Source organism: Danio rerio, chromosome 4 (assembly GCF_052040795.2).
Source record: "Danio rerio strain M-AB ecotype USA chromosome 4, GRCz13ab, whole genome shotgun sequence".
NCBI lineage: Eukaryota > Metazoa > Chordata > Actinopteri > Cypriniformes > Danionidae > Danio > Danio rerio.
Genome location: NC_141024.2, coordinates 13,431,427 through 13,454,624, shown reverse-complemented (window position 1 = coordinate 13,454,624; position 23,198 = coordinate 13,431,427). Strand labels below are relative to the sequence as shown.

General features: G+C 35.4%; 1 protein-coding gene and 1 long non-coding RNA gene across 34 annotated transcripts in view; one reads left to right on the top strand and one right to left on the bottom strand.

The window, feature by feature from the left end:
- Nucleotides 1–23,198, top strand: part of msrb3 (methionine sulfoxide reductase B3) — a 113,416-nt gene that overhangs the window by 3,900 nt on the left and 86,318 nt on the right. For 10 of the 33 annotated variants that reach the window (XR_015481906.1, XR_015481901.1, XR_015481899.1 and 7 more), the window contains exons 2-7: nt 910–1,096; nt 7,713–7,821; nt 9,473–9,550; nt 9,669–9,697; nt 16,079–16,176; nt 16,251–16,482. Coding sequence is in view for 7 of the 33 variants with exons in the window: in XM_087246453.1 (XP_087102579.1) it covers nt 979–1,096; nt 3,407–3,496; nt 7,713–7,821; nt 9,473–9,550; nt 9,669–9,697; nt 16,079–16,176; nt 16,251–16,421 (693 nt within the window). In the remaining 26 variants the exon portion in view is untranslated. Of the gene's footprint in view, nt 1–909; nt 1,097–3,342; nt 3,497–7,712; nt 7,822–9,472; nt 9,551–9,668; nt 9,698–16,078; nt 16,177–16,250; nt 17,938–23,198 lie in introns of those variants that run through there. The other 23 variants (XR_015481923.1, XR_015481918.1, XR_015481917.1 and 20 more) reach the window with 10 other exon arrangements.
- Nucleotides 3,994–6,689, bottom strand: LOC147844660 (uncharacterized). Its single transcript, XR_015482909.2, has 3 exons — nt 4,643–6,689; nt 4,405–4,571; nt 3,994–4,256 (listed from the first exon to the last, which is right to left on the bottom strand). It is a non-coding gene; the product is annotated as an uncharacterized LOC147844660 (long non-coding RNA).

The following is a 23,198-nucleotide window of genomic DNA, read 5'->3' as shown; positions in this document are numbered from 1 at the left end:
TATATATATATATATATATATATATATATATATATATATATATATATACACACACACACACACCATCTTTTAGCATGTAAAAGTATTTTAAGCACTTGTTAAAAATGAACCTTGAGCATATTTATGTATTATATTTATGTAATTGTGCATATAATAACAAAAACTTAAAAACTATTGTTATTTTCAATTAATTCAACCATATTATTATTTTCAATTAGTCATGCATATGGCAAAACAAAAACACAAAAATAAATGTGCAATTAAATTTATTTAAATGTAATATTTAAAAATGAATACATTTATGAAGTAGTAAAAAAAAATATTTTATACATGTATATTGACCATATGCACTCTGTGTTAAAATAAATTCAATTCTCATTCTGTGTTATTTTGTTGATTTATTTAAACATCATTGAATCTTGTGCTTGGTTTAAATGATAGACTACCCCTGTAATTGTGCTGTGTAAATCTGCGTAAAAAATCTGTGTAAAAACTGCCTTTACCTGATCAGCTAATTGAAATTAACTGTCAAGCAGAAATGCACTCGAAATGTTGCAGTACTGAGAAAATCTTGATTAGTTGCAGATTCCCATATAAATGATAAAAAATAGATCTTTTTTTGCTCCACTGAAAAATAAATGCTGAATGGAAACATTCTCAAATCAAGCTAACTGATTAAATTAGAAGATAATTTCTCCCATGCACACTTCTCATGCCTCTTTGTGTCTGTGAATGAACTGAAAAAGATCTTTCTCTTTTTCCTCACACACCTGCACCACCACTAGATGGACCTCATTCCTCATAAACCGCAGCGTCACCCTCTCCTTCACAGCGCTCTTCTGCCTGTTATTGCTCCTGTAGATTCTTTACACTCTCAAACTACATGTTCATTGGTCTTTATCTTTATAGCTTCAACAAGTCTCGGTGAAGCTTTCAAAAACAGTCTCTTCCTCAAAGCTTTGTTTGCTGTAGACCAGGATGGCTGTCCGTCTTCTCCGATCCATGGCCCCGTGTGCATCCATGGCCCTGCTCCAATGCATGCGCTCCCATAAGACCACACGACCACTCCTAATACTGACTACACCCGCTGCGCTAGGTACTGTAAACAGTGTAGCTATAATTATTGAAGTCAAGTGTATTCATATTTTTATTTAAGTGTAGTTATATTTATTTAAATGAGAACTGCAGATATTTGTGTTGTGTAATGTTTTAGGAAATTGAACACAAATGCAATTTGTTGGAGTGCAATATTAGTTAAATGGTGGTATTTGCAATGCAATTAGTTACATTAGCTGATGTGCTACAGCCATTGAAGAACTCTGCATTCACTGTGAGAAAATGCAAGGTTCCACACACGTGATTTGTGTTAGGACAGCATGAAGGAATTAGGTTAACATATTAGTTTTCACCAATTTAAGTGGATTGAAGATAAAACAATTGAGTTGTCTCAAAAAAAACCTCAAGAGTTGTGTTGTTTCAGCTCATTTAAAATGAGTGGTTTGAGCAAAACATAATTTTTTTGAGTGCTTGCAGCTTTTAATTCAGTTTTTTAAGCAAAATGCTTCTGCGCTTTTGTGTGTGTGTGTGTTTGCTTTATAACCCAAGTCATGAAATTTGACACTTATAAAGTTTTAAACCTTTTAATATTTAAAATCAGATTTTTTAAAATGTATAAGGCTTTTGGCATTCTGAAAATTAAGTATGTAAATGAGTAAGTAAATAAATAACATTTTAAAATGACTACAAGCTTCTTGAAGTCATTTTTAAACCCACAGTAAACTTATAAAAATAAAAAGCGTTTATTAATGTTCATAATGAATTTGGTAGTTTTTTTATTCTGATAAGGTATAAAATGCATAGTTATTATTAAGGGAGCAACATTTTTGCAAATGCAACCCTCGAAACACATACCATTTATTATCATGCTTTTACAGTTATGCTTCAAAGAGATATTACCATTTTTTAAAATAGTGGATTATGAAGGTTACAGTGCTCAGCATTTATCCATTTCTCAGTGAATATGGGTAATATATGAAGAGTTTAGAAGCAAAAACCTGTAAAAGCTCTCTGATGTTTACTTCTAAAATTAGCATTTTTCTCCGACTCCTGTGTGTAGACTCAGTAATTTTACTTTTATAGTGATAATATTGTTATTTACGTCGCCTTTAAAGGGAAATAACTAAACATAAACATAGGAGGCTGACAAAAATGGTCCTTTTAGGAGAACATTTTAGACAGCCTTTAGAAGTTTTTGCATCGGAACTCTTCATATATTGGTGCATTTAATCACAACAGATTAATTAAACAGATTTTTATCTGTTTAAATAAACACATTTATTAAAATATATATTTTAGTCACAGAACATCTTTAGAAATGGAAAGATAATACATTTAAATCCATGCAAAATACTGCCAAAAAATTACAACCTACAAAAATTCTGCTAAATGTTACATATTTTTTTGTGTTTTTCTTAATTTTTGCTATTTTTGAAAATTTAATTTTAATATTTATTTATGACATAAATTTGTATTTATATATGCTGAGCACTGTAATTAAAGTCCCAAAAGGCCAATTTAAATTGAAAATGAACAGTGTGTACAAGCAGCATTTATGAAATTAAGTATACATTAGATCAAAGTCGCAATCACTATCAGATCTTCAAAATAAAAGTCCACTGCTATTCTTCTCAAACATACTTTAGGCTGAAACAGATCTGTTTTTTTCTAAAGAGTATTTTAACATGAGTACTTGCCATGATAACATCCAAGGATGCTGGGATGTTGTGTAAAACACAAACCCATCCTGTTTTCATTAAAGCTTTTTAATACATGATTTATTTAAGGGTTTACTTAAAGTCCTGTTTTAGTGAATTTCTAGTGAATGTTTTAGTGAATCCATTTTGCGTCCACATTTAAGTCAAACCCCACTAGAAGCAGATGGAGGCTCAACTTTCCATCAGTTTTGTATTATTATTTGTTTTTCGGTGTGCATCAAGTTTTGGATGGCAGCTTTCAGAATTCAGAGTGATCACATTAGAGTTCATTTTAATAGAACCAACCCAACCAAGAATAAACTCACACATTAGCTATCATTTACATGAGTAAATATGTCTTTTGACTTGTGGATATTATGTTAACATCTTTATCATTCCTGTTAACCTCTCTCTCTTTGCCCAGTGACGTTAATCAGGCTTTCTCTGCATGACAAATGTCAGCTGTCCCGTGATTGGCCGCTCTAAGTGTCCATCTCTGTGACTGACATCTGTGTTGACCTGTGTTGTGTTTTTTTTCTCCTTCCTCTCCCTCCTCGCCTGTGTTTGTCTGTATTATTTTTTTTCTTAGTCTGAGTGGTTGGAGGGTGTTTTATTAGGTGGCTCTCTTCTCGCCGCTGTTTCTGTTCACCCAGGAGCACCGGTGGCCATGTCCGGCTTCAATCTTCTGCATCTGGTCAGCCAAGGCCAACCTGTAAAACTCAAGGCCTGCGGGCTCCCCTCAGGTCACCTGGATGCTGTGTGTGTGTGTGTAGTGTGCTTTGCTTTCTTGATGTCTTTTTTTAATGTGCGCACACGCGTGTTTGAGTGTCCGGTAAGGGTGTGTGTTTGGTTGATGATATGGTCACTTGTGGAGAAACCAACTTTTGGAATTACTCCAAGGCAGCTTGACATTGAGTCTTCTTCACTTTGACAGTGTTTATGCATAAATGCATTGACTGGTCTACAGGTGAATATAGATATTATTTTTTTTAAAACATCTTTTTTTGAATATCAATATTAAAAAATCCGTAATTGTTTCTGTAATTTAATATCCGTTATTTTACTGTAAGTTTCTGCAATTTAATATCTGTTATTTTACTGTAAATTTCTGTAATCTAATATCCGTTATTTTACTATAAATTTCTGTAATTTAAAATCCGTTATTTTACGGTAAATTTCTGTAATTTAATATCCGTTATTTTACGGTAAATTTCTGTAAATTTCTGTAATCTAATATCCATTATTTTACTGTAAATTTCTGTAATTTAATATCCGTTATTTTACAATAAGTTTCTGTAATTTAATGTCCATTATTTTATTATAAATTTCTGTAATTTAATATCTTTTATTTTATTATAAACTTCTGTAATTTAATATCCGTTATTTTATTATAAATTTCTGTAATTTAATATCTGTTATTTTATTATAAACTTCTGTAATGTAATATCCGTTATTTTATTATACATTTCTGTAATTTAATATCCGTTATTTTACGGTAAATTTCTGTAAATTTTTGTAATCTAATATCCATTATTTTACTGTAAACTTCTGTAATTTAATATCCGTTATTTTACAATAAGTTTCTGTAATTTAATGTCCATTATTTTATTATAAATTTCTGTAATTTAATATCTGTTATTTTATTATAAACTTATGTAATTTAATATCCGTTATTTTATTATAAATTTCTGTAATTTAATATCCGTTATTTTATGGTATATTTCTGTAATTCAATATCCGTTATTTTACTGTCAATTTCTGTAATTTAATATCTGTTATTTTACGGTAAATTTCTGTAATCTAATATCCATTATTTTACTGTAAATTTCTGTAATTTAATATCCGTTATTTTACGATAGGTTTCTGTAATTTAATGTCCAATATTTTACGGTAAATTTCTGTAATTTAATATCTGTTAATTTATTATAAATTTCTGTGATTTAATATCCGTTATTTTATGGTATATTTCTGTAATTTAATATCCGTTATTTTACTGTCAATTTCTGTAATTTAATATCTGTTAATTTACTGTAAATTTCTGTAAATTTCTGTAATTTAATATCCGTTATTTTAATATAAATTTCTGTAATGTAATATCCGTTATTTTACTGTAAATTTCTTTAATTTAAAATCCGTTATTATACGATAAGTTTCTGTAATTTAATATCTGTAATTTTACTGTAAATGTCTGTAATTTAATATCCGTTATTTTGGGGTAAAATTCTGTAATTTAATATCAGTTATTTAACGGTAAATTTCAGTAATTTAGTATCCATTATTTTACTGTAAATTTCTGTAATTTAATATTCGTTATTTTACTGTAAGTTTCTACAATTTAATATCCGTTATTTTAAGGTAAATTTCTGTTATTTAATTTCCGTTATTTTCCTTTTTTCCTGCCACCCCAGCTCCCAGAAATAAACCGTAAAATTGTGATTTTTTTTTACAGAGTAGTATTAATTGTACCATATATCAGGTTCCCCCTGATACTTAAGTTGGTTTTTCTGTATTTGATGACCCCTTGCCGTAAAATGTCACCTTTTGCTTTGCTCCTTTTCTCTGTTTAGATCTTCAGTTGCTCATGGATTAATGCCTAACTCACTGTTTTTCCTTCTTTTAAGCCTGCATGTTCTGTCAAGCTTTAACATTGACGTAATTGCTACTAATGATTGCATTTCTTTTTTGCATTTTCCATTTTAGGACTCTAGATGACACTGAGTGTGCTTTAAGGGCATTTTACTGATGAGTTATTCATATCTAATTGCAATCTCTGGTGATTCATCAGTATATTATAATAAAAATCCTTCTGTGTCAAAATTAAATAGAACTGGATTAGCATTTTCTGTCAAAAATAAAAGTGCTTGCAAAATAGCAAATAAATGATAAATAAAGTAAATGATTAAAAATAAATCATGAGAGAGATATTTATTTCCCTTATTTTTATGTTGTTGTAGCCTCGTGCAGATTTTCTTTAGTATTCAACAGAATAAAAAAGTTCATAAATGTTTGGAAGAGTACATTTTGGAACTTGAGGAAGAGCACATTTTAATTTTGGGTTTGAGCTATCCCTTTAACATCCCCAGCAGGCACAGGATGTCAACATGGTGTCAGATTGACGTTGTATACCCCAACGTCGTGGGATGTTATATTTTGATTGAAAATGAAAATCAGGTTGACGTCAGAATCCAATGTCAGGTCGTTGTCAATGCCTAACATCAGACAGACATTACATTTTGGTTATCTTCCAAAGCAATTTAAAAACAACCAAATATCAATGTCTTATGATGTTACAGCTTGACGTTGTGTAGACGTTACCAATATGACGTCCATCAACGATTTTGGTTGCCATACCTGTTGAATAAACTTCAGTATTTGACGTCAATATGACATTGGTTTAAGATGTTGGCTCGACTTTGGATTTTGGTCACTTTCCAATACAACCTAAAATCAACCAAGTAGCAACGTCATTTCACGTCGTTATTGGACATCAAAATAACATCCTTTATTCTCCTTAGTCCTTAGATGCTGGTGAACTAAATGTAAACTAATATGATGTTGTAGGTCTGCTGGGTCAATACAGCATCACCTTGCAAACACTATCACTAGCTAAAAATATATAGGAGAAAAGTCTGTGGGAAGACCTGATATTTTTAGTGTGAAACAAAAGTCCTGTTCTAAGACCAAATTTTGCTTCCAATCAGGAAATAACTTTCACTTGAGGTTATGGCGGAGGGATGTTGGAACAACGTGCTGATTTGTAGCGTGACCTCTCTGTGCACCAAAACTAAATCATTTGCAGGGGGTGACACAGACCGAATTCCTGAATTTCTTTAAATGCCTCCTTAGAGGCTTTTCTAGACAAACCAAGAAATAAAACACTTTCCCCCCCCTCCCTTGATCTCGCAGTATAAATAGTGCTCAGAGCTCTCAATACACAAAAAAAAACTAGGAATTCTCTCTCTCTGTCTCACTAATAGGATCCAGAAGACCCCTCTCACTGAGTGGAGAGGACTACGGGAGAGTCCTGCAGGGAGGCGACCCCCCCTCCTCTCTCTGCACACTCCTCCCCTCTTACCCATGTTTGTCAGAAGTAACTTTGTACTCGCTGGACAGAGCAGGGCCCATCAATGGAGCCCATTCACCAGAGGGACCTTTAAAGACCCCATTATTTCCTCCATTCACATGGCTTCAATCTTGTCGAGAGGAATTCTCCATATATTCTAAGTGAAGGGAGAACGCAAAAACCGAGCAATTCAGCAGCAGGACAGACCCCACAGGAACACGAGTGAAAAAATCGTTATTAGCTAAAAAAGAAGGAGGTAGAAGGTGCTCTGTAATGGGAAATTGCAGTAGAATTGTATGTAATTTAAAACTGCTGCATGTCCCGGTGACTAAATGGTGTACAGATGGACATCTGGGCCCCTTTAAAAACGCAGCTAGTCTTTTGAGGATCGGAGAAGATTTTCATGCTCATTTTTTTTTCCGGTATCTCATGTTTTTCCCAGCCTTTATTATCAATGGAGGTTGTATCTTTGTTTGGTCCTTCTGGTGACAATTATTCACTCCTCAGCTTGACCTCTAGAGGTCAGCATTGGCGTAAAGCTAGACATCAAGTGTAGCGGTCAAGATCGAACAGCCAACATGAGTGCTCCTCTAGATTTAGCATAACTCTGTGCGTGTGTTTTACACAATTGCCTCGGTGTAACACTTTGGCTGTAGCACATCACTGACAGAGCGTTTGGACTGTGTGTGTGTCACTGACATTGTGAATTTTCCAGGCAAGAGTTGAATCATTAAAGTAGACTTCGCCAGATCAATTGAAACCAAAGTGACCAGACTCTTGCTTGGAAGGAGTCACATTGAAAACTAGATTAGTGTGACCGTTTGTTGTTTTTTAGTAATGCTGGTGTTGTCTTTTTTTGGTGATTTACAAATGAAACTTGCTTGTATTTCCATTAGGAACGTGCCGAAGTAAGAAGACATGGCCCAAAACGTTCCCCGAGGAGGAGCTGAGGAAGCGTTTGACCCCAATGCAGTACCATGTTACTCAGCAGAAGGGCACAGAGAGGTGTGTCACACGGTTTGACAACATTGAGGTGGCAAATGCAGCTGTTTCACTGGCTATTCTTGTTAGCATGGCCGAACTGCAGGTTGATGTTGATATTTCAAGTTTCATTGAAGAAGAAGATTGCTTTCTGTTAGACCAGTGGTTCTCAAACTTTTTTCATCAAGTACCACCTCAGAAAAAAATTGTCTCGAAGTACCACCAAAATGAGCAGTTTTGAAATACAATAGCGTAGTAGGCCCAGTAAAGCAGCTACACCTCTACACATAAAAAAAAAACGTGGCAGATTACCTCAGAAATATAGGCTATATGTCATATATAGCATATTATATTCAATTCAATTCAATTCAATTCAGCTTTATTTGTATAGCGCTTGTACAATGTAGATTGTGTCAAAGCAGCTTCACATAAATGGTCATAGTAACTGGAACAGTGTGGTTCAGGTTTTAGTGTTTAAGTTCAGTTCAGCTCAGTTTAGCTCAGTTCAGTGTAATTTAATCATTACTGAGAGTTCAAACACTGAAGAGCAAATTCATAGATGCGTAGCTCTACCAATCCTGAAATATATACATTATTTTTGATAAATTTTTGAATGTGTGTAGCATGTACATGACATATTTCATTCCTTTGCGTACCCCTAGAAGGAAGCCCGCGTACCACTAGTGGTACAGGTACCACCGTTTGAGAACCACTGTGTTAGACCAATCAGAACCAAAACCCATTGTTAAAGTCACTATGAGACGTGTATTTTCTGAAAAATTGAAAAAATGTGTGCTACAAGTGTACTAAGGGGTATTTAAATCAATAAAAATAATTGTTTTGAATGGGACAACTTGTCCTGGAATATGAAACATAAGCAGTCAAAGCAATATTTTCAAATATGAATTAGATTTAATGTAATGTTAAGTTTTTAAAGCATTGAAATCAATCAGTTTTTGAAACCAACCATTTAAACGTTCATTACTAAATATGTGCATACATTTATTTTTTATTGCATTAATATATTTGAAAGGGGTCATTTGTGGTGGATTGCAAAAAAAAAAAAATCTTTTATTTAAGTGAGAAATCATACAGAATAAGTGAATTTGTCCAAACAATAATAAAGGACGTTGGGTTCCCATTAATTTATTTTATTTTTACCCCTAATATTCAAGTTTTGTCCTAGTTAATGTGTTTTGCTGTGAAACATCAATAGATAGGACATTATCTGAACACATTTCATTATGCGAGGCTCAAAAAAGCATTTGACTTTCTCTCCAAGGCCTTGAGATAGATTGAGTAAATGGAGGATGTAGCATGGAAGGGAAAACACTGACACTTCCCCTCTTTCTCTCCGTCGCTCTGCAGTAAAACACACACGTGGGGAAAGTATTTATCGGCCCATTGGCAGTAGGAATGTGAAAAATGCCCTTTAGTGAAGGTGCATTCTGTGGCCTGCGCCTCTGTTTATCCACAAATCCTCCTCTACTTATCTAGAATAGACATGTCAGTCGATGCCATTCGCTGGTTGTTTTGCATAAACATACAGAGAGAATTGGAAAATGATTTGCAAATTGAAGCGAGCATTTATTGGTAACTATGAACTTTTATTGAGCTCACAAAGAGCGTTAATCGTTTAAATTTATGACTGTTTGTGCTGTTTTATCTTTCTCAGCGCATTCACAGGAAAATATGTCGATAATAAAGAGGAGGGAACTTACCACTGTGTTGTTTGCGGTGCACCTCTTTTCATGTAAGTGCTAATAAATTCTCATTTTATAACAATGCACATCTTATTTAATCTTTATTTAGTTGTTTAGAGTGGCACGTCTTTATTTAAACATCGATATTTTTGTTTTTTGTACCTGCAGGTCTGAAAAGAAGTTTGACTCAGGATCAGGTAGAGTTCTGCACCCACCTATAATAAGAATAATAATCAAAATCTAACAGACACAATAGTATTTTTGCCAAAAAACTTGATTTTACTCTTTTTACACTTTTTGGTTCTATTGTTTGAAGAAGAATCATTATTGCTTCTAGAGCTGCACAATATATTCTTTAAGCTTGATATCGCAATGTGCATATCCGCCATAGTCACGTCGCAGGATTAGATTATTGATTAAAGATCAAAATATAAAGATATTATTATTTTAAAATAATTTATACAATAATGACCTTGTTATTTTATGTTTGATTGTGAATTTCTATATCTGAATACTGTTAGACTCTCCAGGAGACCTTAAAACGCTGTATATTTTACTTTTATCTTTGCTCTGTCGTATTTGTTTATGCTTGTAATTTATTATAATTTATGCATAGAAAAAGACTCAATCATCACAATCTATCTAAATCTTTCATAATAGAGCTATTCAAATCATCTGGAGAAATTAAATTCATATCGCAACACATCGCAAGAAAACTTAAATAGTAACTTTGCAGGATTAGATTATTTATTAAAGATTAAAATATAAAGATATGATTACTTTTATATAATTTATACAATTTTGTTATTTTATGTTTGATTGTTCCATTTTTTTTTATGTTTGATTGGTCATAAATTGTTAATTTCTGTACCTGAATACTGTTAGACTCCCCCAAAAAACAGAAACCGCTGTATATTTGACCTTTATCTTTGCTCTGTCGTATTTGTTTATGCTTTTAATTTGTTATTATTTATGCAAACACACTGGATAGAAAAAGACTCAATCACCTAATCTATTTAAATAAATTAATCTTTCCAAATCTATTCAAATCATCTGGTGAAATTATATTCATATCGCATATATATATATATATATATATATATATATATATATATATATATATATATATATATATATATATATATATATATATATATATATATTGCAAAAAACCAAATGTCTGTACTAAATAATTTCCAATGTCATAAAGCCCTAATTGCTTCTCTAAAAATGAATATTATATTCATTGCTAAACATTACTCTCATCTATCTCTTTTAACTCTTTTACTTTCTGCTGCTAATAAGCTCTAAGTGTGGGGTATGAATTGCAAATAGCCAAAACATTTTTTTAATGAACGTTATCTATTCCCTTCAAGATTAATGTTATTGGCTGCAAACATTCCTTCGCTGTCACAATCTTTGGAATCCTGCTGCTGTTCATTTGCGCATAACAAAATATGTGCACATCAAATAACTGCATGCAAGTTCATCTGATTCTCCTAGGGAGAAGCAAATTTTGGAGGTTTTATTTATTTACTTAATTACTAGAGTTAACAAAAGAGACAAATAATCTCTTGAATTATAGTGTTTTGCTAAGAAAAATACAACATAACGAATGACTTATAAATTTAAAGACATTACATTAAGGGCTCTATGTTATTGGAAAAATCTGATATTGCGATATTTTATTTTTCTGCAATAAATATTGCAATATGAATACAGTCTCACAAGAGTTTAAATAGCTCTATTTGACTGTTTTCTTGGAAATCTAACAGTAATCAGGTACAAAATTGAATAACAACAATGCAAAAAAATGCTTTTCTTAATTTACTTTGTTTGCTTTCTTGTCCAAATTTTTAAAAAACTCTTAGATCAAGTAAGAATATAGTTTCACCTTCAGAAATAAGTCAAAATTAACAGTTTTTCCTTAAAACAAGCAAAATATCTGCCAATTGGGATAGTAAAATAATCTTATTTTTAATTTGAAATGTAGATATTTGGACTAGAAACAAGATAAAAAGTGTTTAAATAATTTAATAAAATTAAGCTTTGTTACACCACGAAACATTGTACATTTTTGTGCCCAAATGTTCTAAACTCTATTGAAATGCTCAGTTACAGACCTTAAAAACAATGATGTGACTATCACAGAGCGCACATTGCGATATCGATGCTGAAACGATATATTGTGCACCGCTAATTACATTTATATTGGCCAACAACAGCATTAGGTTTTTTTTCTTTTCTAATAACAGAATTTTAATAGTTATATTTAACTTAACCCTATTTGAATGCAAACATGTTTGATAGAGCTATATGTAGAAATCATAAAACCTTGAGTGTCACTGTGGACCATTAACTGAACTGTAGCTAGCAATTTTGGCTTGGGCTTTCACTCATAAACAAGTAACGTACAAGAGACTGTATGTCATTCAATGCCCTGGTATATTGATTGTAAAGTTCTTTTTCATTTTGTAAATAGAGGTAGATGGAAAAAAAAGTGTTTTTTTGTTTTAAATCACTTTGATTTTAATGCAGATGTGCAAATAAGATCATAATAATATAGAAATTACTTCAAATGCATCCCATTAAGCTCCTAATATGACCTAAATGGCATTTATTGTTGCATTGACAGTACTTCCTCTTATGACAATAAGGTGTGAATTAAAGACTCTCTTCAGCTCAAGCTAAATGAATGTTAGGTTAATACTGAGAGTACACAATACCATTATAATGTATCACAGCAACGGTTTGTTGATCCCGTACAGATCTGAGCTCCAGATCACATACTTCTACAACATTACACATGCTATTTTTATTCCCCCTCTGAACAAAGTACATGCGTATGCACAAATTCTCTACAGAAAACATAGGGTGGAAATGAGAAACATCTGGCCCCTCCGTTGAAAAATCAGATTTTCGATGGAGTTGAGTCTTTTCTGTCTTGGATGTGGAGAAGGGAGCCAAATGGACTCATATAGACTCAATTTCCTGTTTTGTTAGAGCGCCGTTACACTGCTCCATTCACTAGGCCGTTCGCTTCGGCGATAAAGCTCCATTAGATCAGCTCCGCGACGATCCGCCGGGATTCTCCTGGTCTGACTCATAGGATTCCTATATTCCCCCTAGAGCTTCCTGTGTCTGAGTGGAATTTCGTGGCTTTGTAGTTGCAGCCAAGCATCTCCTCCCTAAGAGGGAGTAGAGAGAGGGGGGGGTTGGCGTAGAGGGCGATTGAAGGGTCGCGGGGGGAAAGTATAGAATGAGTGACTGGACGATTGACTGACTTCTGTTTCTCAACATACGCTGTATCACAGCAGTGAGCTGACTCCTGCTTCCTCAGGTCTGACCTGATATCATTAGGAAAGGAAAGTCAGATGTGAACAAGATGTGCTTTGGATAATTGGGGTCGCAAGCTAAATAAAGGAACCATTCTTGATTTATTATTTAGAAAAGGTACTTAAAAAGTCTAGCGCTAACTTTTTAAGGGTCTTAAGTTGCGTTAAGACTTTGAAGTTCCTAAATTTGGTGACAAAGTGATATGTTTTTTATTTATTTGATACACGAAAAACAGTGTTCACATACCGCCATTTAAAATTTGAGATCGCCATTTGCTGACCATGGCTGTAATTAAATACACAGAATACAAAAATGTAAAATATTACAAATTGAAAGGACTTTTATGATTTTAAAATATATTAAATGTATTTAATTCTACATTTGATGTTTTAAAAGACTTTTCTCAGGGTTTTTTTGCTGAATACAGTTTATTATTACAGTTAATTGTTTATTTTTTGCAGCGATGGCAAAGAAGATAAAAAAACAATAATAATAATTTTCATGGTGTAAAGACCATTTTAATAATCTCAAGAACCCCTTTATACCATAATAGAACCTTTCATGCATATTAATACTTAAATTATAGATAATTATACATATTAAGAACATTTTGTTCAACAGAAAAGTTCTATAAATCTTAATGGAATAGAGGTGAATAGAAAACCTTTGTCTTTAAGAGTGTTGAAAGAACTAGTCAGTATGTCCATGCTAAAAGTAAAAGAAATAGAAAAGTATAAACTTCTCAATAAAAAAAAAAAAACATTGACACATACCTTTAAATGGAAGTTTAATGCAAATATTGTTTTATTAGTAATTGGTCTTATTCAACACAAATAAATCATAAAAAGCTTTCATTTTTGAATTCATCTTGTGGAGTGTTTGAACATTAAACACAGTCATTATTTTTTGCAAGTCTGGTGTTGCAGAAATTACACACTTCATCTACAGTGTTTTGAAATGACTGCATTAAAAATAATCAAATATACAGAATACAAAAACGTGAAATATTACAAATGGAAATGACTTTAACTATTTAAAAATATTGTAAAATGTAATTAATTTAGCATTTTCAGCTGCAGTTTCTCAATTTTCCTATAAATCCTTCAGAAGAAATACTTTATAGGAAAGATTCTTGTTAAGAAACATTTTCCATATTTGTTTGCTCAATACAGTTTTTTAAATTTTTTTTTTGGCAGAAATGCCAAAGAAGAACCTTTCAATAATCACCTTAAATAGTGTAAAGAACATTTTTATAATCTCAAGAACCCATTTATACCCTAATAGTACCTTTCATGCATAATAATACTTCAATTTTAGATAATTATACATATTAAGAACATTTTGTTCAACAGAAAAGTTCTATAAATCTTAATGGAACCATCAAAGCCAATAGAGAACTTTTATTTCTTAAGAGTGTAGAAGGAACTAGTCCATGCCAAAAGTAAAAAAAAACAGAAAAGTATAAACCTCCCAAAAAAAAAAAAAAAAAAAAAAAAAAACTTACTGACATAAACCTTTGAATGGAAGTGTGATGTAAATATTGTATTATTAGTAACTGGTCTTATTTAATTAAACACAAAAAAATCATAAAAATCTTAAATTTTTTAATCAAGTTTGTTGAGTGTTTGAACCTTAAAAGCAGTCATTATTTTTACAAGTCTGGTGTTGCAGAAATTACACACTTCATCTACAGTGTTTTGAAAAATGATTGGATGTGGTATACGCCACAGTGCCAGTAGCCTTTTACTTCTCATTTGTTCCGCTTAACTTAATGTGTTTCCCCAGTAATCAGGAGGTAATTGTTTAACGTTTGTAGGGCTTTTGTCAAAAATCTAAACAAATATGCCAGCACAGGCTGTGTAGTTGTAAGCTCCCAAGGTTCCTCTCCTCCAGACGTTCCACCTACCCAGAGAGCCATGAGCTGGACCACCCATGAGCAGCCATTCTTTCCACTTACACTCCTGTTACTGGGTAGAAATTTTCCAGATGAAAGAAACAGGATTGAGAGACAGCCTGTTACTCTGCAGATAACACAGACTATTTTCAGGGAGGTTTGTTTCCCTTTTTGACCTCTTGAGATGTCAACCAGCCATGTGCTAGGACAGTTGGATGATCCTTATAATTCTAGTTTATCCATAAATCAAACATCTAACGATTGTGTTGGTCATTTTTGCATTACCAAACACCAAATATGCTTTGCCACCTTTGTTTTTAAACAGAAGGAATAGACTTTAAATAATGGACCCTTTTTACATTTCCGGGTTTCTCCGCAGCAAATTAGAGCACAGGGAGAGTTTCATAAATAAATTTGTAGCATTCCTATTTGCTTAAATAAAACAATAAGTCGGCGCCAGTGGTGTAGTGGGTAGTGCATTGACATATGCACTCCGGTGTTCGCGGTGACCCAGGTTCGATTCCACCTCGCGGTCCTATGCTGATCCTTCCCCTCTCTCTGCTCCCCATGCTTTCCTGTCAATTCTCTCTACTGTCCTATCGAAAATAAAGGTGAAAACCCTGGAAAAATAATTATAAAAAAAACCCAAAAACAATAAATAAATACTGCACAATAGATATACCACGACTTTCGGGAAAAAATGTATGAGACTGATAAAGGTAGCCAGAAGAGTGTCCATGTCAAATTTATCTTCCTGCCCATAGACCTTGCACAAGCAATAACTAGCCTAAGCATTAGCTAGCTAACTATTAACTGATGCAGAGATGATAAAATGCAAAGAATAGTTTCATTAATGTAAAATCTTTTACTGATATTTAAAAGAAACGTCTTGCACTACATTTGCTGAACTGGAATTGGGCATCTGTAAGTGAGACATCACAGCTTTGGAATCCCCCCAGGCGATCACTAAATCATGTTGTGAATAGGGTCAATTGTAACAAACTGTCAACCACTTCCAGAGATAGTCGAAAATGTATTTGACCAGATTAGACCCTCTCATCAAGAAATCAGGAAAGTGGTCAAAAAATTGGTAGAAGAGACAGATTAAAACTCCTGGTGTAAATGGGAACATTTCCCTCATTTGCTTGTGACCCAATCAACCGAAATGCATCTTAATACCAGGTGTACATGAGGTATGCAAGTTTTACTTCAGTTGCAAAACAAAAATCTACATGGAGAGATTGGCAGGAAATGTGAGAGATTTTACCCAGGAAGAACTTCAGTACACTAAAACTCTTAAAATTATAGGTTTGTGTCATTAACTCTTAACGCTGTACTGCTTTTGCAGGATGGCCTTCTTTTTTCGATTTGATCAATAAGGACGCTATAGCTCAAACAGATGACTTTTCATACGGAATGCACAGAGTGGAGACAACCTGCAGTCAGGTACAAAATCAGATTGACCTTTTTATGCTCAACTTTGAAAGCACTGTTCTTTAAATTTGACCTCTTCTTTAAAGTGTGGTGCTCACCTGGGCCACCTCTTCGATGATGGACCTCGACCAACAAAGAAACGCTACTGCATAAACTCGGCCTCACTCAGTTTCCAGCCCAAAAACAGTGCCACTGAGGAAGTGGAGGCATCTGGAGCAGCCGGTCAATCATCCACTAGCAAGAATGAAGAACTTTAATCGGACTTGGAAGAAGATCAGATCAACTCCAAAGTCACTCCAACTGTCGATTCCAAATCAAGTGAGCTGTGCAATCATGCTTAGCAACATTGGTCGGAATGATGGGTCCTTCAAAGATCAGAATACGCAATAATATCAGTGTTCAGATATCAGATTATAATGGCCTTATGTTTTCTCCTTAACTTCTGCACTTTAATTATTGCGCCATTTGAAGAACTCGCTTCACTTCCATAAAATTTACTCAGCTAAACTGTTATTGAACACTCAGTGGTGGTTTTAAAATCTAGATAACTATAATATTTTTCTGCTACAATGTGTGAGACCAAATCTGGGGTTTTAAGTGAACTTTTTAAAATGTCTTCTCATTTAAAACAAAAGCTTCCAGAATATTTGCGTACAAAGAAACATCCCTGCAGGCACAGGACACCAACATGATGTCATATTGACGTTGTACCACAACAAACCCCAAAGTCGTGGGGACTTTTTTTGGATATTAAAATCGGGTTGACGTCAGAACCCAACATCAGGCCGTCGTCAGTGTTCAACGTCCAACCTAAAATCAACCAAATGTCTACATCTAATCATGTTTCACCTTAACGTTGTGTGGACAATACCACTATGACATCTATCAGTCACTTTCCATCTTAAAATCAACCAAATATGAATGTAATTTGACGTCGTAATTGGACATCAAAACCAACATTGCCCTTAGACGCTGGCTAGACATTGAGTTTTGGTCAACTGACATCATGACCTGTATCTAATCTTACGTCTTATGATGTTGTGTGCCTGCTGGGATTGTGGTGGAATACTAATTAGAACTATTTGACTCTGTACAGACGGTTAGACGCTCTTCCATTTAAAGATCAAGACTCTTTGGGTTATTTTCAAATCCTGCTAGAGAACATGATAAACATCAGGTTGATGTTGAATTTTTCATTGAAATTTTAACTCGCATTGTTACTCTAATAATATTCTTCATGCATTTTTTCACTAGTGGTCTCTGACTTTCTGGACCCCATTGTATATTGAAAGCCTAGTCATTGGAAACAAATTCTAGATGTGTGCTTTCTCAGAGCGCTGTGTTGTTTTTGAAGTGACATGTGATACAGGGAGGTCAAGAAGTTTGGAGAAAATGCTATGCGAGTGCTCCTGTGAGCAGTAAAATAAGCACCGGTCGGAGAACAAAGCATTCTTTGAAATAAAATGGAACAGATGACAAATGTTTAGTCTGAACACAAATGTAGCCTGACTTTTAAGGGTGCTTTTTTTGGTCTCCCTGCTTGCAGTGCCTATTTTCGTCTTGAGTTGATATCGTTTTTTTTTTTTCTTGAGATAAAGTTTCACATAGATTGATAAAAATAAATTCTTATTGACCAGTGTGGTTAAATAATTATTATGAATAATGTGGTGTTCTGAATTTGTTTAAACATGTAAATGCATATTGTACATGCATTATTGGGATTACACTAATTGCAGTTTTACTGTTTGACTTGTATTAAATGTTTATCATTGATCCATTGATTTATTTATGCGCTTCAAAATCAGACACAGTGTGCACAAAAAGTGCGGACAAGTGGTCTGTTTTTTCAGTTACAGCTTTCTTAGTGCTTCGGAAGGTGTGAATATAGCACGCTAGTTGTGTGTATGGTGTGTTTTTGTCCTTCAAGCTTGACAGCTCTTGTCACTGTGTTGTTTACTGTATGTAAAATATCTACTCGAACATATGGAAAATTCTCTGTTGCATTCGACCAAAGAAGTCCTGCAAGTTTGGAACCGAATGAGGGTAAGAAAATGTTAATGTACAAACTTAAGGACTACTCCACTTTTTTTTAATCATTGTGCCTGCTGAAGCCAAGATATGCAACAATTACGCCAGAATGAGAATTTAGTTGCTAGCCGCATCAACAAAAAATAGCAACATTTAATATTCTGTCAGTCTTAGTACATGATGCAAATACAAGTGTCAAACTTTAATTAGGAGAATTATGATCGACTATATATATATATATATATATATATATATATATATATATATATATTTCTTTTCTTGGTTGAACTCGTGTTTATTTAAAATGAGCCTATTTTGCAGAAAAAGTGGAGTGTTCCTTTAAATCAGGGGTCACCAATCTTTCCTGGAGGGTTGGTGTCCCTGCAGGGTTTAGCTCCAACTTGCCACAACACACCTGTCTGATTGTTTCAAGTATACCTAGTAAGACCTTGATTAGCTTGTTCAGGTGTGTTTGATTATGGTTGGAGCTCAACTCTGCAGGACACCGGCCCTCCAGAAATAAATTTGGTGACTCCTGCTTTAATAGAAAGCAAGAAAATCACAATTGCATATCTAGCTAAATTTCCATTTTACCAAACGTGTACTAATTAAAATTTGGTTGCAGCAGGAAATCCAGACACCCTTTATGTCCTCTTTGGGATGACTGGCCTTTGATGCTCTTGGTGAGCTGCTGGAAATCCTCCAAGACTGGAGGGGTGACGTCAGCCTCACCATCCTCTTTGGAGTGCTGTTGTTTAGAGAACAGAGTGGTTGGCCTTACTCTGAGAGTGTGGGAAAAATCGTCCAACAGGCCTGTCGCTGAAAGCGTTTACGTTACCGATGCAATAAAGAATATTTACAAGTCAGGTGTGTTTAGACTGAGGGACGGTGGTGAGGGGGGCTTTCGGCGGAGAATGGAGGTTTTGAGGGGACTGGCAGCTGGAGTGTCTCACACTGGCTTTCAACCCCATATCATCTCCCACCCGGAAGTCAAACAACTTTGTCATTTATAGAGCCAAAATGAACGAGCGTGACACTCTCGGTAGGTAGCGTGACTACTCAAACCGTTACAAAACTTTCTTTTCTCGCTGGAGTTTCAAAACAACCCGCCGAAATAACTCACATCTTGTCTCTGGCTTAGACATTGATGCTTTCATCACAGTGTGTAGGCAAACCTTATGCCTTAGTCTGTTTCCACGTTCAGACTGTATGCCTCACTTCCTGCCACCGAAGTGTCACCCCAAACAGGTCATACTATATCTTGTCCCACTGGCCCCATTAGTCTGTTCTATGAAAGCACTAAACCAAACAACAGAGCCCCTGCCAGCAGCAGTACAACCCAAACACACAGTCCATGATCCACAAAAGTCATCCAACACATAAACACCTCCCTCGAACCCTGGGAGAAACACTAGAATTTCTTTGTAGGCTGAACGCTCCCATTCACAGATTCTTTGGGAATGTATGTGTGCAAGCCCCCTTCTTTCCTGCTTCATGGCCTGCTATTAACCGAGGCTCTGTGCTGACTTTGAGGGATTACAGGGCCTTTGCACAGACCTGCCTCTGTGTTCCCCTGAAAATGCTTGCTTGTTTTAGACCACAGCTTTGTTGCAAGCACAGGAAACCTTGAATTTAACAGGGTTTATGAATTATTAGTGTTAGTTTTCTCCTTACTTCCTTCCTTCAATCTGTGGAGGACCTAAAATTTAATTTGATAATAAATCAGACCCCTTTGCCAATCATTCTCTATCCCCCCCATTTAGTCTCATATTCAAAGGTTGTGAAACGCTTGTGCAAACTGAACTGCAATTAGGTGCTTGGGAAGCAGTGGAAATGGTCTCTGTTTGGCTTTCCAAGCACCCAGTCTCCTGGCTATGCAAAGAAGTTCTGTTTTTACACAAATCCAAAACTGAACAAGTTGCCCTTAATATATGTGGCTGCTTGCATATACAGAATTTATGGGCATTAAGGCCTACATCCATATTATTTTTAACGGCATAGAAAAGAATGACCTGGACACTCATGTTGGGTTCAATATAACAATCTCATACAGGTTTGAAATAACATGAAATTATTGAATCCTTTTGGTGTAGAGGAGGAGTGTCAAACTCAGTTGCTGGAGGACAATAGCCCTGCAGATTTGAGTTCTAACCCTACTTCAACACACTTAAGCCGCGGTCACACTAGAGTTTGAGCTTCCGAAGTTCTGTTGTACAGTACTGCGAAAAGAGGCATGGTTATTTTAACTACAGCGACTGTTCCATATTTTAAATTCCTGTACAGAAAGGTCATGCTTTGAAACCTCAACTGATGTCACGTAGTCAAGTGATGCGATTTCACAGATCAGAGTTTACCAAGCTTGAACTTTCCAACGCATTGATCTGCAAAACTTGACGCACAAGCTTGCATTTCCGGTCTGACATATTCGATGCGTATAAATGGTAGTCTATGGGGGAAAAAGTATAGTGTGATCGTAGCTTTACCGGTAGGTTTCAAACAAACCTGAGGGGATCAATTAGTTTTATCAGTTGGTGTGTTTAATTAGGGTTAAAGCTAATCTCCAGAGCTGTGGCCCTCTGGTAACTTGACACCACTGGTGTAGAGTCAGGTAATTACAAAAGTTTACACCTTGAAACTTTCAAGTTTCTTTTACATATTAGACGTGACCTAAAGCAGGGATGTCCAAACTTGGTTCTGGAGGGCCTGTGTCCAGCATAGTTTAGCTCCAACTTGCCTTAACACACCTGCCTGGAAAATTCTAGTATTCCTAGATAGAGCTAGATAGAGCTTGATTATTAACTCCAGGATCGAGTTTGGGCACCCCTGACTTGAAGGAGCAAGAGTGAAGGATACGTCTTTGGAGGCTTATCACAATTTATTACAAAGTCTTGAAAACCATTCCTCATTATCCTAGAAGAATTTCTTCATACCAAGAATCCTAACAGCCTTGTTAAATTCAAAATGATTTCCCCCTGCATTCGGGATGTTTTGAATGTCATAATCTGGGTAACTGCAGAAGCCAAAAAAAGGGAGGAAAAATCACTGCAGTGAGAGTGAAAAAATAATTTGTGGAATAATGTGGCTGTGCCAGCTCTATCAGACATTTGTCTGATGGATGTATTGTGACTCCTTTCCTGGAGAAAGTCAGTGATCTCATTTCAACTCTGTTAACTTCTGCCAAGTATTTACTTTTTTCAATGAGCAGTGTGGGGGCAGAGGGACAGATTCTGCCTGTGGCCTCACTCCAAATCGTGCAGTTTGACAGAAACCACATGAAGGTCCGAGGGTTTGCAGTATAGCCTAGGTCTCAGTGCATTACCAGGCTCTTTCTGTACCAACAACTCAAGGTTGCACCAATCCCAAACCCTAAAGCCAACAAATTCAAGATGGAAATTGGCACTAGTTTCAATATTAAACTAAATGAAACTACCCGTTCTATCAACGGTTGTTTTGCATGGCATTTGCTGAACTGGAATTGGGCATCTGTAAGTGAGACATCACAGCTTTGGAATGCCACCAGGCGATCACCACACCACCTCTCCGGCATGCTGAACATAAATAAACCCCAGGATCTAGCCGCCTTGTTATTCCTAGCATTGCTATCAGGAAGTGTCCAGCGGTGATCTATGCTCTTCAAATAGTTCATTTGCAGCCTCGGTAAGACATTCTTTTCCCAGGACAGGGAATTAAAAAGCAGCTCTGTGTTTTGAAGTTGGTCAAGGGGATGAGGCTCACCATGACCCCTGTGTTTGGTTTAGGAGTACGTGCTGTTATTCTGGACGTGTGTGTTTGTCTGCAGCTGGTGTATGGGAATGAAGATTCCAAGTGCAGCATCCCTTCGGCCGGAGAAACGTAATTTCTGTCCCTGTTTGTTTTGAATCTGCCAGGTTGTTTTGACTGCTTAAGTTTGCATCTTGAGCACACATCCTGATGAACCCAGTGAATGTGTCCTCCACGTGACCCTGCAGCTGTCTGAGCGGATGCTTTGGGAGAACTTTAATAGGTGATGAGTGCAGAAGTGTAACTTTTTACAGACAAGTAAAATCTGACTCGTTGTTGTGAAGGGAAACTTAAGCATTAGGATGGAGACAGTTTTGGAATGTAAGCGAGCTGGTTTAATAAAGAATCTGATGTGCTTCTTATGGAGCCTTCGGATAATAACCAAGGGGAGCCTTTGTTTTGCAGGGAAAGGAATGGAGCCGAACCATATTGACACAGGGAGATGTGGTGAAAGGTCATTTAGTCTTTAAGTAGAGGATGTATGGAACATGTTAACCATGTGATTAATTATTAGGTAGAGGTGTGTGTTTGTGAGAAAGGAAGTTCAGAATGGCATTCAGATTCTGGGATCAATTAGGCCTCAGAGAAAGTGGAGCGAAATTGTGGCCACTGGGCCTCTTGTTTCGTTGCCAAGTTCTGCGGTTCATACCATCGAGCGAAAATTAGCTCTTATAAAAGAATATTCAAGAGCTGACACCATAAAACTGACAGAGGGCATTTGTGCCTTTGTAGTTTCAGCCTGTGCAGATCTTGAATCTGGAGGAAAAGACGAGATTAAGGTTCTTAGCTGGCCCCCTCTCTCTGAGAGCCCATGGGAGAAAAGCCAGTATCTCAAAGCTCGGAGTTAAATATAGAATGGTTACAAAGCGCTCATGATTTGCATACCTGAGAATAAAATGATCCTGTTCTGGAACAACTTAGCGGTGGAAGCCATGGGAATTTCCCTGCGCTGCAGCCCAGAAATGTGGAAAATTTTCTGGAGAATTGAGCAGTTCAGAACAACTGCTTTTTGAGTTAAACTCTGACTTGAAAAAGTAAGTATATGCCTTGGACCAAACAACTTCATTCACCGTTTCCCATAAAAAGAATCAGACTAGGTAGTTTTTATGAGAAAGGATAAAAAAGGTAGTGATTTCTGTGCATTAATGTGAAATCTTTCTTGAGGTGCAAGGTGGGGGGTGATTGTTTTAAAATCATTTGCCAATGTTTTGGTTGATGTCTGTGGA